Source organism: Pinus tabuliformis, chromosome 1_2 (genome assembly GCF_031772625.1).
Source record: "Pinus tabuliformis cultivar Carrire ecotype Pingquan chromosome 1_2, CPIR1, whole genome shotgun sequence".
In the NCBI taxonomy this organism is placed as follows: domain Eukaryota; kingdom Viridiplantae; phylum Streptophyta; class Pinopsida; order Pinales; family Pinaceae; genus Pinus; species Pinus tabuliformis.
Genome location: NC_142298.1, coordinates 552,269,288 through 552,284,454, shown reverse-complemented (window position 1 = coordinate 552,284,454; position 15,167 = coordinate 552,269,288). Strand labels below are relative to the sequence as shown.

The window sequence follows — 15,167 nt, the reverse complement described above, 5'->3', positions numbered from 1 at the left end:
AGAGCAATAAATTTCTGGAAGGATATGGTAGATTCTAAAAATTTTGTAATATTCTCACCCTCCCCAAGAGTTTCTTGAAGAAAACTAACATCAGGTTGCTACACCTGAATCGATCTCCTATGAGCAAGTCATTTGGGGTTACTTGCCAAACCTCTAAATTGAAAGTGTTCATTTGGGGTAGCATTGGATGTGCTCTAGCCACAAAATTTGGTGGAGAGGTTGGGGCACATGAGATCTCCAATACTCAAAGGGTTTGGGAAGATTCTAAACAGATCGGGAGATATTAAAATAATTAATATTTTTAATGGAGTCCCTAAGTTTAAACTTAGGGAAAATAAAATATTAATGAGTATTAATATGAATCTGTGTTAGAGTGGTCCAAAAGACATGGATCAAGCCAGATCTAATCTTGGCCGTTGATTAGGGACTTAGTCTCAGTCGTTGAATTGTCAATAGGAAAAGTATAAGAGGAGGCTTGAGGGTCACTTGGAGATCACACCAGATGATCAGTCATTCTATTCTCTAGAGCGGGGTTTGCTAAGAGAGATAGAATCAGTGATCAGGAGAGTAATTGAGGGGCATTGAGTATAGAGAAACAGAGAAGGCAGAGATTGTGTCGGGAGAGCAGCGTAGCAGCTAAGGAGGGTGACACAGAGCCAGCAAGGGCTCATGCAGGGCCACGCAGAGGCAGCCCAGTGCTGCGCAGAGCACCAGAGGGGCCAACGCAGTTGACGTAGAGGTTCCCAGAGCTAACGCAAGGCCTCCTGAGGCTGACGCAGGCCAAGAAAGGTTGACGCAGGGCCAACGTGAGATATAGAGGGGTTGGCGCAATCCAGATTGAGCAGAAACTGGAGTTGCAGAGCAATTTTGTGCTGAGGAGCTGCCGGAAGGATTTTCTAGGGTTTCAGCCAAGAGATTTCTCTCAAACTGTGAGGTATAGAGGCTAAGGAAATTCTCTGTTGGGTAGGCCGTTTTCGGCACCCAGATTGTACTCTGATATTGCTTAATAAGAAAACCCTCAAATAGTTGCATCGGTTTTCCCGCATTGGGTTTTTCCGGGGACATGGTCCAAAAATAATGGTGTCATGTGGTGTGTTTGTTCTTGTTTATTTTAGTTTCTGATCAATAATATGTTGAGCATGCACTAGTGTTTATTTTCAATATTTACTTTGTAAATAACTTGTTAAAGAAAAATAACAAGTAGGTAAGAATAAATCAGAAAAAGTGCATGAAGGGTTTCTAAACTAAGTATACTTAGAAACTTCAATGGAAAGAAGGGAATTTCATTGAGATACCCCATGGTGGGCTATTAATGCTCTAAGAGCCCCATCTATGGAAGAAGTTTGTTTGCTCGCGACCATCTCTTTACAGGCTTTAGCTTTTGCTAGAAAAATATGATATTTTCTACCCCTACCCTTTACAGAATGGTCAGATATGAAAACTATCCAAGGCCACCTTCAAGGCCATTAGTCATCTAGAGGACTAGTCTCAACCTCAAAGTGTATAGGAGATCCCCTTCATCCAAGATTTTCCAGAGCACCTCGAAGAGACGGTCGCTCTTAGAGAGGTGTAACTAAACAACCCAAACGGTTTAAAACAAGAGGCTTTCATAGGGGAAAGGGAAGTGAACAACTTCTGAGAGACCACAATATCCATTCCAATAGAAGATTGATTCCAATCTTTCCCTAAATCAAAAAAGGAGCTAACAAGTAAAGTAATAGGGGGAAGGGAAATAGAATTACCAGGGATGACAGTGTCCACCCTAGATTGGTTGATCGTGGCCAGATGCTCTGTAATTGTAGCTTCCATCTGAGACACCGTTGGAGAGCCCATCAACGAAGTACGCACGGGGGAGCTAGTTGGCAACAAGGACTTCCACCGCACACAATCTGCAACTTGAAAATCCACGTGGTCATCTGGAATCACTCATGCAATCTTTTGTTTTTTGGTGGCTTTACTAGATATTGAGGAGTTTTTAAAAGGGAGATTGCAATTGTTTACCGGGTGACCACATTTATGGCACCTCCTCATCTGAATGGAAAATCTTCATAGTTCAATACTTGTAATCTAATAGTGCCCTTCCCAATATTCATATTTTCATGAAGCTTCTTCTGAAGGTCCAAACTTACCAAAACCTGAGCCACCGACATGTCTTTCCTTTCCTTAAAGGAGTAATCTGCGCCCAAGAAACACCTCAAGTTGTTCCTCAGATTTGCAATGTTTTGTGGGTTATACATATGGGACGACAAACTAGGAAACCAAACCCAAACTTGCACCACGTCAAGTCGTTCCTTTCTAGCATCGAATAAAGGGGTTCAAAACTTGAAAATAATGGGGTGGAATTGATAGTCCACATCTCTTTTGCCACTTTCTCTTCATCCTCATGAGACTTGAAGTTTAATGAATCCATCCCTTGGCTAGAAGAAAGACATCCGTAGCATCGATGACCAATGGGTTTACATTCTAGTTCCTCCATTCAACAAGGGTCTCTAAACAAAACTTTCAGCTTTTGGCTCTACCCACTAGATATTTCTCTGCTTGTTCTATTGCTTGTGCCATCTCCACATCATCCCCCATGCATAAATTATAAGGATCTTTCTTTTTGAAGAAGATCCCCTACCTCATATTGAAGCTCATGGAAGAAAACTTCGACCAAAATTTCTTGTTAATTGACAAGGGAACCTTTGAAGAAGCCTCCATAATCACGGGAATACCATCCAAGGATGAAGAACCCGCAAGCGACTAAACCCCACCATCGATTTAGGGAAAAGGAAAGCTGGAATCTAAGAAACCTATCGAGAAAGACCCCGAAATACCTAAGAAACCCTTGTCGTGTATGGGTGGGTTTGGAATAGAAAATCCCCCACATTAACGGCTTGAGAAAATCACCAGGTGGGGTGAAAAGATTTTTCCTGTGTGACCACTGGCCAAATCCCTAGACACATGGTGATGGAGAGCTGGGAATCTCCAGGAAACAACCGGTTCTTGGACCAAGACAACCCCCCCCAAAGAAACTAAGCCCCCTTTAGCACTTCCAATAAATGAGATGTATCCCTCCTCGAAGGAGTCAGAACCTCCACAAGAGACAAACATATTTGCCCTAAATGGGCTCACTGAGTTCTAGTCAACAATCTCCAGGTCCTCTATACTGCCACCATGCTAAGAGTGCCAGATCAACAAACCACTGCAACCTCCACTAGAAAGAACCTAAAAAGGGAAAGCTAACCATGGTATGTAAATCCTAGTTAAGAACACTGAAGAGAAAAGCCGCCCCAAAGGAAAACTTGCCTGCTTGAGGTAAAAAGCACTACACAGAGAAAGGAAAACCCCTAGTGCGGCACTAGACTTATCAAGTGCGGGCTGGTAGATCGACAATACTTTAGACACTAGCTAACATCCATCATACCTCCATCACTTCAAACACTACTTTGCATCAGAGCCCGCTCATGAGGGAGATGATATTAAAGATAGAAAGATGAAAAAAATGATTGTTGCTTCATCATTAGATAATGTGTTTGTTGAAATTTAAATGCAATGCAAAGTAAGAAAGGTGAATGAACACTAATGAAACTATTGAATATCTTTGTGTGAGAGAGACGTGGAGCACAATAGCAAAAGTAGAAGCAAAGGCAGAGGATGAGTTATCTTTTGGAGCAAGGTTCATGCATGTTCTACTATAAAATCCTCTTAGTTCAAATACCATGGTTCTCCATCCTTGTTACCAGTTTGGGTTTCTAATTTTTGCTAGCATTAAATGTACTTCTATTTAAATTAGATGTATCTTATATTATTTGGAATTCTCTTATTTATTGAATGTAGTCAAAATGTAGGTAAAAGGTGGATGAGCAAAGGTGGAGGAATAGTGCTAAAACTTTTGAAATATTTTTGTGTAAGAGAGACTTTAGCACTTTTGAAATATTTTTCTGTAAGAGAGACTTGGAGTAGTGTAGGAGAGTGCAAAGGTAGAGGGTGAATTTTCTTTTGGGTTCTCCTTCTTCTTTCTTTATTTAGGGTTTATGAATTTTGGTCATTTGAATAAAATTTACTTTTGCATAATATCACTAATATTTTTTTTGTTGTCTTGGATTATGATGAAGATTTATTATAATATCTTTCAATGTTTGTTTAATATTTCTTATAAGATTTTTGTTGTTTGTCTTGGAACATTTTGGTTTTCATTTAATATTTTATGACTTGGTTTTTATTGGATTTAGGAAGTGGATATATAAAGGCGGGTCCTAGGAATGGTGTAGATTGCATAGGTGCATTTGGTGAATGGGAAGACTAAGGAGGAGGTGGGTGTGGTTTCATGTGTTTGTTTATATTAAATTCATTCCATATTATTTGGGATTTATTTATATGGTGAGTGCAATGCAAATCTAGGTAAAGGAAGGTGGAGGAGCGCTGATGAAACTACTTAAATATTTGTGTGAGAGAGACTTGGAGAAGTGTTGGAGAGTGAAAAGGTACAAGGTGAGCTCTCTTTTAGTTCCAACATAGATATTTTCTTGTTTCAATACGATGGTTCTCAAACTGTTTCACATTTCTCACAAGATATTTTGTGTATTTGATAATTTGATTTTTGCATCATATTTCTCACAAAATATCTTGTGTGGTTGATATCTCTTATAGAATTTTTTGGTCTGTATTTAATACTTATCTAAGTTTTGTTGTGCAGGGTGTCCTTGGTTGGTCATGGAGCTTTCTAGGGTTGGAGAGTTGTGTCCGTGTCTATCACTTATTTTTGTTATACCTGTTTTTTTGTTAATACATTTGCAATTGTTGTTGTGGTTTTTTTTTGTTCTTTTATAAATTTTTTTTTGTAGTTGTTATGTTTGATGTTTTTTTTGCATTTTATGAGCATGGCCATGCTAATTTGTGGTTTGGCATTTTGTTTCCTCATTTTTTTATATAGTTATAATTGTTGATAATTTTTTTATTATTTAATGGGTGGGGAAATTAATGGAAGACCTAGTAGCTCATATTGTGGGATTAGAGTTGATGCAAATCCCACACAAGTAGATGAAGAAGGTAAAGGAGAGGTATGCATAACTTGGTTTTGTCTACATAATTTCATAAGTTCATGGTGTTTTAAATTAACTCATTTGTTGCTTCAAAATTATATATGTGTGTTTATTTAAATTAGAGGAAATGCATGTAAAGTAAGGTTGAATGCTAATGAAATTTTTGAATATCCTTTCATGGTGTTTTAAATTAACTCATTTGTTGCTTGATAATTATATCATATGTGTATTTATTTAAATTTAGAGGCAACGCATGTAAAGTAAAGTTGAATGCTAATGAAACCATTGAATCTCCTTCAGTGAAAGACATGGGATGCATTATAGATGAGGCAAAAGTAGAGGCGGAGGAGTAATGGTCCAAGACCCATGTATGTTTTGCAGAGACAGTTCTCCTCGCCCATTTATTCAGGGTTTACAATTCTTGGCCTTACATAAGATGTACTTTTGCATATGATCATTCATAAGATTTTTGTTGATTGTTTAAGCTTTCTCATACTTTATTTTAGTTTCTATTTAATATCTCATAAGATTTGTTTACTCTCTATGCCATACTTTTTAGTTTGATTTTTGTTGGTTTTAGGTGATGGAAAATTAAAGACAATTCTCAAGGCTATTGTAGATTCTACTTGTTCTTTCGATGAATAACATGGCTCAAGATGAGGAGGAATGTTCGGTTCCATTTGCCTTTGATTAATTTAAAGGCATCACACATCATTTGTGATTTATTTTTTATGAATACGCTGAAATGCATTTAAAGTAAATTTGATCGCTAATGAAACTATTGACTATGTTTTTGTGAGAGAGACCTGGGATGCACCATAGATGAGGAAAAAGTAGAGGCAAAGGAGTTGGAAAAAGAGGAGGCAGAAAAAGTAGAGGTAGAGGAGTTATGTTATGGTGCAAGGCCCATGTATGTTTTGAAGAGATGGTTGTCCTCCCTACTTATCTATTTAGGGTTTATGATTTTTGGTCTATACATACTTACTTTTGCATATGACTATTCATAAGGGTTTTGTTTGTTAAAGATTTTTCGTACTTGGTTTTAGTTTCTATTTAATATCTCTCATAAGATTTTTTTGCTCTCTTGTTTGATATCTTCTAGTTTGATTTTTTTTGGTTTTAGGCAATGGAGAAATAAATATGAGTCTTAAGGTTGTTGTAGATTTTACTTTTTCTTTCAATGAAGAACACAACTCAAGATGAGGAGGTACGTATGATTCCATATGTGTTTGTTTAATATAGAGGCATCACATATCATTTGTGATTTATTTATTTATGAATGCAACGTTATGCAAATAATGAAAGGAGGAGCAAAGTTGGAGGTGCACTAATGAAATGAAGAAGAGTGTAGAGGCAGAGGTGGATGGTGAGTTATTTTTTGATTATGTTATGATTTTCTCCTTGTTTCAATTACAACGATTCTTCGCCTTCAACTTCTTTATAATTTACAATTTTGGTCGTTGTGTAAGATGTACTTGGTTTTGCAGAAGATTATTCATAAGATTTTTATCTTTGTTTATGTTTTCTCATAATATATTGCAATATTCATTAATATCTCATAATCTATGTCACTATCTATTTAATATTTATTGTGTTCTTTTAAAATTTCCTAAAAGATTTTTTGGTCTCTATTAAATATTTTTGGATTTGGTTTTCTGTTTGGTTCAGTTGGTGGAAAAAAATCAAGGTAAGTCTTATTACCACAAAATCTATATTCACCAGTGCAAAAGGCCCAAGAACCTCGATAATAGATTTGTGTCACCAAGAGGTCAGCCACTATTACCTTGCCAACTTTCCTTTGCTCTTCAGGTTGGCTCTGCTCCAACTCAAGGGAGGTTTCTCTAATTGTTGTTATTCGAATTGTAAGTCAATGGAGTGAAAAGGTGATTTAGGAAGTCTATTCTAGCGAAATAGGTTGTATAGTTTGTAGAAAAGGATGGATGGCAGAATTGAAGAGTAGTGCCATACTCCGTTGGGTGAATGGGCTTAAATGGGAGGCTCTCCAAAAGGTGAAAAGAATACAATATGTCTGAAAAAAATACAAATTGATTGCACTCTGTTTTTCTATATTGATAATTTTGGAACATGCATCAAATTAAAAGACACTGATATTGGCATATGCATGCCTTAAGCATGCCCATGCCCTATACTCTACCCTATGTAAATGTGTCTTCTCCACACTACAAACTAGTGTTGCACCATCTCTAGGCATGAATGTGCCCTATACTCTAGCCTATGTAACTATGAATTTTCTACGCTTGCAAGTTATTGATGTGCTCTCCCTCTACTGGGACTATTGCATAGAATCCAAAGATGATATCTGCTGAAGTGAGTTATTGTTGTATGGATCTTCATCATTGCTGCACAATGTTGAACAAAATACTGACTATGGAAAAGGTTTAAAATATCAGTACATTAACTTGTACTAATCCGTTTTTTCATGCACACCAATATGTTATATGCCTCTGGATACCATTGTGGCAAAATATGGCTAAACTCCAATTTGGATGAAATGTGATGTCTCTTTGACTCTTTTTGTTTACAGTATGTTTTGTTTAGTATTATTAATAATAGCAATTAGATTCCAATGTACTTTTTACATGGGCAATTCAAATAGGCATGTGCCATCCTAGGCACCTCATTTTTGCACTTGGTGAAAGAGTGTGATTTAAAAATAAAATAAATTCACATTCAAATTCTTTGGTCTATTCTATCACCCTATTTCTTGTGTTAGGGATTTGAAGTTTGGTAGTTGCTGTTAGATAATTATATATTACGGAGCAATGGAACACATAAAATATTGCAGAAATATAAACACAGAGAACGCACAAAACAAGAGAGACACAGATATACGTGGTTCACCCAGTTTGGGCTACGTCCACCCCGAATAGCCAGTCCTTCCTTTCTATTATCCAGCAAAATGAAGGGACACAAACTACAGCAAATCCGCTGTAATATCCTCTGTTTTCTCTCACAGTCTCACCTCTCTGTTTCTCGCTCACCGAATACACATCTATTTCATAGCCTCAAATACAATACCCTCATACAAAGAGAGGGGGTTGCCTTCTAGGGCAAAAAACCCTAAACTAAACATAAGTTCTACCGTGAGATCATCCGCCTAATGAACGGCCCAGATTGACTAGAAATTACTATACTTTTACAAGGAAAGTTTACATTTGTTTTTAGCTTCGGGGGCGCTGCCCCCGAGCCCCCACCGAGGGACCGCTGGCCCCCGGACCCCCCAGCCGGGGGGGATCGGCCTCCCCAGACCCCCACGGGGGGACAAGTCCCCCCTGCACCCCCCCGCATGGAGGGGTGCACCCCCCCGCATGGAGGGGTGTACAAACTTCCTGGGGTATACATCCGGCTGAAACAAAGACCTCTGAACAATCATGCTCCACACACAACAATCTCCCACTTGGAGAATGATTGTAGAAACTCCACCACTGCTTCATTTGCTGGACAATGACTCCTCTTTGGACCTGGTTGTTTCTCATCTTCATCGTCATCCTTGAAGACCAATTGAAACTGAGCATATTCTCAGTTTCTCCCTGGTTACAGCTTTTGTTAGCATATCTGCAGGATTCTGGCTAGTGTGTATCTTTTCCAGCTTCAACTCTCCATCTTCCAACACTGATCGTATGAAATGGTACTTGAGCTGTATGTGTTTAGTCCTAGAATGAAATGTTGAGTTCTTTGCAAGATGAATGGCACTTTGACTATCACTGTATAACGTGCCCATATCATGCTCCTTACCCAATTCACCCATAAACCTTTGTAACCAATCATTTCTTTACTAGCCTCTGTAGCAGCAACATACTCTGCTTCTGTTGTTGAAAGTGCAACAACACTTTGGATTTTTGAAACCCAACTGACAGTTGTTCCTCCAACAGTAAATACATATCCTGTAGTGCTCCTCCTATTATCTCTGTCACCTGCCATATCTGCATCAACATATCCTTGTAGGGAGATGTTTGAACCCCCAAAGCATAATGCTTTATTTATGGTACCTTTCAAATATCTAAGAATCCATTTCACTGCCATCCAATGTTCCTTTCCTGGATTGTTCATGTACCTGCTTACAACTCCCACTGCATGTGCAATATCAGGCCTTGTACAGACCATTGCATACATTAAGCTTCCAACTGTTGATGCATATGGAACTTTAGACATATAATCCATGTCTTCTTGGGTCTTTGGGCACATTTCCTTGCTAAGTTTGAAATGGCTAGCAAAAGGTGTACTAACTGGTTTTGCATTGTGCATGTTAAATCTTTTCAACACCTTTTCTATGTACTCAGCCTGAGACAATGTTAATTTACGATTTTTCCTGTCTCTAGTTATTCTCATACCAAGGATTTGTTTTGCAGCTCCCAAACCCTTCATTGCAAATGAATTTGCCAATTTTCTTTTGAGCACATTTATTTCCTGCATGTTAGATCCTGCAACAAGCATGTCATCTACATACAATAACAATATAATATAGTTGCCATCATTTTGCTTTTTCAAATAAAGACAATGATCAGAGTGACATCTAGTATAACCTTGTTCAGACATAAACTTGTCAAATTTTAGATACCACTGCCTTGGAGCCTGTTTTAAGCCATACAAGCTCTTCTTCAACCTGCACACTAGTTTCTCCTTCCCTTTCACCTCATATCCTTGTGGCTGCTGTATATATATCTCTTCCTCCAAATCCCCATGGAGAAAGGTTGTCTTTACATCTAACTGCTCAAGATGCAAATCTTCAGCTGCTACAAGACTTAAAATGGTTATGATTGAAGTCATTTTAACAACAAGAGAAAATATTTCATCAAAATCAATACCTTTCTTCTGTGCAAACCCCTTCACCACAGGTCTAGCTTTATACCTCAGTTTTCTTCCATCTTCTTCCTTCAGCCTGTAAACCCATTTATTCTTCAATGTATTTTTTCCTACAGGCAACCTGACTAAATCCCAAGTCTAGTTATGCATTAAGGAGTCCATCTCTTCTTCCATGGCTACCTCCCACTTCTTCCTGCTTTCAACCTGCATTGCTTCTTCATAACATTCGGGTTCACCGGAATCAGTCAACAATAAATAATATAATGAAGGAGAGTATCGTTCAGGGGGTCTACTTATCCTGGTAGATCTTCTAACACCACTTTCAGGTGTTTGGGGTGCCTGTTGTTGTTGTGGTGGTTGCTGTTGTTGTGGTTGTTGATTATTATTATTTTCAGGCACCTTTCCTTTTTCAGTGATTTCATCAAGAACTGCGTATTCCTTGTTTTCCTTTTCCCGTTTCTTTTCCTGCAACTGATTCTTATACAAGACCTTTTCATTGAATATTACATCTATGCTCCTAATGATTTTGTGATTTTCGTAATCATATAAGTGATAACCAAAATCATTAACACCATATCCAATAAAGGTACATTTCTTTGACTTTGCCTCAAGCTTTGTTCTATTTTCTTTATCAATATGGACAAAGGGCTCACAACCAAAAGGCTTTAAAAAGGAGTAGTTTACCTTTTTACCTGTCCATGCTTCCTCTGGAACACCACCATCCAAGGAACTTGAAGGCCCTTTGTTTATTAGATAAACAGTAGTATCTACAGCTTCTGCCCAAAACTGTAGAGGCAATCCTGCATGCAATCTCATGCACCTTGCACGCTCCATGATTGTTCTGTTCATCCTTTCTGACACACCATTTTCTTGTGGTGTTCTTGGAACTGTCTTCTCTCTACGAATTCCATGCTCTGAACAGTACCTTTCAAACTCTTTGCTGCAATATTCACCTCCATTGTCTGATCTAAGACACTTCAATTTCTTTCCTGTCTCAATCTCAACCAAAGCTTTCCATTTCTTGAAAGTATCAAATACATCAGATTTATTCTTAATACAATAAATCCAAGTTTTTCTAGTTGCAACATCAATAAAAGTAACATAATAACGAGAGCCACCGAGAGATGATACCTGAGCAGGTCCCCATACATCTGTATGCACAAGCTCTAATTTTTCATTCTTCTTTTCTTTCCCAACTCTGAGAAATCTGACTCTCTTCTGTTTTCCATAAATGCAATTCTCACAGAAGTCCAAATCAACATTCTTCAAACCCAGCAACAAATTCCTTGAGTGAAGAATCTTCATCCCCTTTTCACTCATGTGTCCGAGCCTATGATGCCATAATGTTGCATCTGCTCCTTTGGAAGTTAAAGCATTAACAGAGTTAGAAATACCATTGCATAAATACAATGTACCAACCTTTTCACCTTTTGCTATTACTAGGGCTCCTTTGGTGACCTTCCAAGCTTTATCTGTGAAAGTTGTCACACAACCTTCACCGCCTAACTGCCCTGTTGAAATCAGATTTTTCTTTAGATCTGGAACATGCCTTACCTCCTTTAATAGCCATTGGTTTCCATTCTGCTGTTTTACAAGAACCTTACCCATTCCAACGATTTTACAGGGTTTATCATCACCCAGACGAACTTGTCCAAAATCTCCTTGAACATAGTCATGAAAGTATTTCTTATCAGGTGTGGCATGGAATGAAGCCCCTGAATCTACCACCCAGGAATCAGTAATATTTTCGAAAGAAAGAATCAAAGCATCTTGTAACACCTCACCTGTCACATTTGCTTCATGATTGTTTTCTTATTGTGCATCTCCTTCTTTAAATTCCCTTCCGAGATCTACAGTCTTTCTTTAGGTGTCCTTTCTTTCCACATTTCCAGCACATTATCCCCGATCTGGACTTGGATCTGCCTTTCCTTGATTTACTGCGATATCCAGAGCTCTTTCCTCTTTCCATTTTTCTTCCTCTAGACTCTGCACTCAAAGCATTTCCCGATGTCTCACCGAAGCTTTTCCGTTGCATTTCCTCGCTAAGGATAGCACCGACAACATCATCAAACTTTAAAGTACTAGATCCAGAAACGAAGTTACTAATGGCCATTACCAAACCATTCCAACTTTCTGGTAATGAGCACAAGAATAACAGAGCTCTAACTTCATCATCAAAGTTTACCCCTACAAAACTTAACTGACTTGTAACTGTATTAAAATCATTTAAATGGTTTGCAACAGATCCATCTTCCGACATATTCATATTAAATAACCATTTCATAAGAAATACCTTGTTTGAGGCCGAGGGTTTTTCATATAGTTTCGACAACGTCTGCATCAAACCCTCTATCGTGGTTTCCTTCGAAATGTTGAAGGCGACTGACGCAACAAGGCACAACCGTATTGTTCCGAGTGCCTTTCTATCGAGAAGGTTCTATTCTTCGTCTTTCATACCCGTCGGCATCATTGTTTTTCCGCCAATGGTAGGTATAGATATTTCTGATACAGATAATCTTCCATCTGCATCTTCCACAGCAAGAAGTTTTGGCCGTTAAATTTCTCGACCCTAAACTTACCATCTTCCGCCATTGCTCCCACTCGAACCAGGAACCCTTCTTTCTTGCGAGTTTATCAGCCAAATAGACCTTCAGCTCTGATACCAGTTGTTAGATAATTATATATTACGGAGCAATGGAACACATAAAATATTGCAGAAATATAAACACAGAGAACGCACAAAACAAGAGAGACACAGATATACGTGGTTCACCTAGTTTGGGCTACGTCCACCCCGAACAGCCAGTCCTTCCTTTCTATTATCCAGCAAAATGAAGGGACACAACCTACAGCAAATCCGCTGTAATATCCTATGTTTTCTCTCACAGTCTCACCTCTCTGTTTCTCGCTCACCGAATACACATCTATTTCACAGCCTCAAATACAATACCCTCATACAAAGAGAGGGGGTTGCCTTCTAGGGCAAAAACCATAAACTAAACATAAGTTCTACCGTCATATCATCCGCCTAATGAACGGCCCAGATTGACTAGAAATTACTATACTTTTACAAGGCAATTTTACATTTGTTTTTAGCTTCGGGGGCGCTACCCCCGAGCCCCCGCCGGGGGACCACTGGCCCCCGAACCCCCCAGCCGGGGGGGGATCGGCCCCCTCGGACCCCAGCGGGGGGGACAAGTCCCCCCCCGCACCCCCCCGCGTGGAGGGGTGTACAAACTTCCTGGGGTATACATCCGGCTGAAACAAAGACCTCTGAACAATCATGCTCCACACACAACAGTTGCAGCAAGCCTTCTTGGAAGTCATCACCAATATAGGTTGTACAATCCCCCATACCATTTCCTCAAGTGTTATTTCCATAAGTTGGAAAACTGTAGGACTTGGCTCTTTTCTTTCGGGGCTTTATGAATATTGATGGTAAAGGCTTCTTATTAACGTTTGGTCTATATGAAAACACTTTAGCAAACTTTGTGACATTTACTAACTTTCCCTGTGATACTAGAAGAAACTATGATGTGCGAAAACACCTTGGATGGTTAATCATAGGTGTTATTTCCATAAGTTGGAAAATTGAAGGACTTGGCTCTTTTCTCTCGGGGCTTTATGAATATTGATGGTAAAGGCTTCTTATTGACATTTGGTCTATATGAAAACACTTTAGCAAACTGTGACATTTACTAACTTTCCCTGTGATACTAGAAGAAACTATGATGTGCGAAAACACCTTGGATGGTCAATCATAGGTTACTGCATAACTTATAAATTTAGTTTGTCCCTCCCCTAGAAAGGACTGGATAAATTTATGCAAAATTGCTATATTTACTTCTCTTAAGAACCATAAGGTTATTTTGTTAGTGACATCTTCTCCTAGGAAAGCTATCCTTGTTGGTTATACATTTTGAAACATTTAATGTATTTTATGACTATTTTCTTGTAGATGACTGTTAATTTTAGGTATGTTCTATGCTTAGAGCAATTTATTTCAATTTTCACAGTTAGCTCAATATCTTTTCAAGATTAGAAATCACATCAGCATTAGAGTAAACTACAGATAGAACATAAACATAAATCACAGAAGACAAGCCAAGACAAGAGGACACAAGATGTGGCGCTAGCCAGGGACAAACCCCAATGTGGGGAAACCCTTGATCAATTCTTCTTATATGTTCTTCAATAGTTCAGCAAAGAGAGAGAGATAGTACGTTTACAACAGAAGTCAACACTTTGACTTATCTAGATAAGAGCATAGATCATCTCTAAGAAGATGATACATGATATATGTTGAAGACATGCTGCTTCAACTAATTCTCCAAGGTGACTCCTTCACCTATCGTTGTGATGCGTTTCGTCATCATGTTGCACCTCACCGCACTGCACCATGATGCACCCATCATCACTATGCTGCATCTCATCACGCTTCATTAATCATGACTATACCCATCATTGTATTGCATTATGTGCTATTGCTGCACCATGTTGCCATACTGACCTATGTGTTAGCTGCATCTTGCTTGCTTGTTGTCCCTAGCATGCTTGTTGTCCTTAGCATGCTTGTTGTTGCATGCTAGTTGTCCCTTGCATGCTAGCTATAACATTGCATGCTTGGTGTATTTGCTGCTAAGTACCATACAACTGTCCCAATGTTAGTTAGTTGTCCCTTGCATGCTGCTCTCCTTCGGAGACAGATGCTCCGGCAGTTTCGGCAGTCCCGGCAGTTCCGGCAGTCTCGGCAGTTCCGGTAGTTCCCGGCAGTTCCGGCAGTTCCCGGAAGTTCTGGCAGTTCCGGCTGTTCCCGGCAGTTCCGGCAATTTCGACAGTTCCGGCAATTTCGACAGTTCCAGCAATTCTGACTATTCCCAGCAGTTTCGGCTTCTGCCCTCTGCGCCAGCGTTCTCGCCAGTTCCAGCAGTTCCGGAAATTCCGACTGTTCTCAGCAGTTCCGACAATTCCGGCTATTCCCGGCAGTTCCGGCAGTTCCAGTGATTCCCGACAGTCCCGGAAGTTCCGGATTTTCCTGGTAGTTCCGAATTCTACCCTCTACATTAGCTTTCCTCGCTATTCTAGCAGTTCCCGCCGTTCCGGCTATTCCCAGCAGTTTTGGCAGTTCTGACTGTTCCGGCTGTTTCGGCAGTTCCAACTTTTCCCGGCAATTCCAGCAGTTCCCGGCAGTTCCGGCAATTCCGGCTGTTCCAACTTCTACCCTCTAGATTAGGGCAGCATTTTCCCTTAGGATCTCTCCTCCTACTAAAACCCAAAAACAGGTAGAGAGGAAGAGATCCCAAGTGTGTTGAAATGACT

At 39.4% G+C, this 15,167-nt stretch overlaps 1 protein-coding gene across 1 annotated transcript in view; it reads left to right on the top strand.

Moving 5' to 3' along the window:
* Positions 1-14,979, top strand: part of LOC149206776 (uncharacterized) — a 28,019-nt gene extending 13,040 nt beyond the window's left edge. The window contains exon 2 of the mRNA XM_089397796.1: positions 14,669-14,979. Coding sequence (XP_089253922.1) covers positions 14,669-14,979 — 311 coding nt within the window. The remainder of the gene's footprint in view (positions 1-14,668) is intronic.
* Positions 14,980-15,167: the final 188 nt, after the last annotated feature.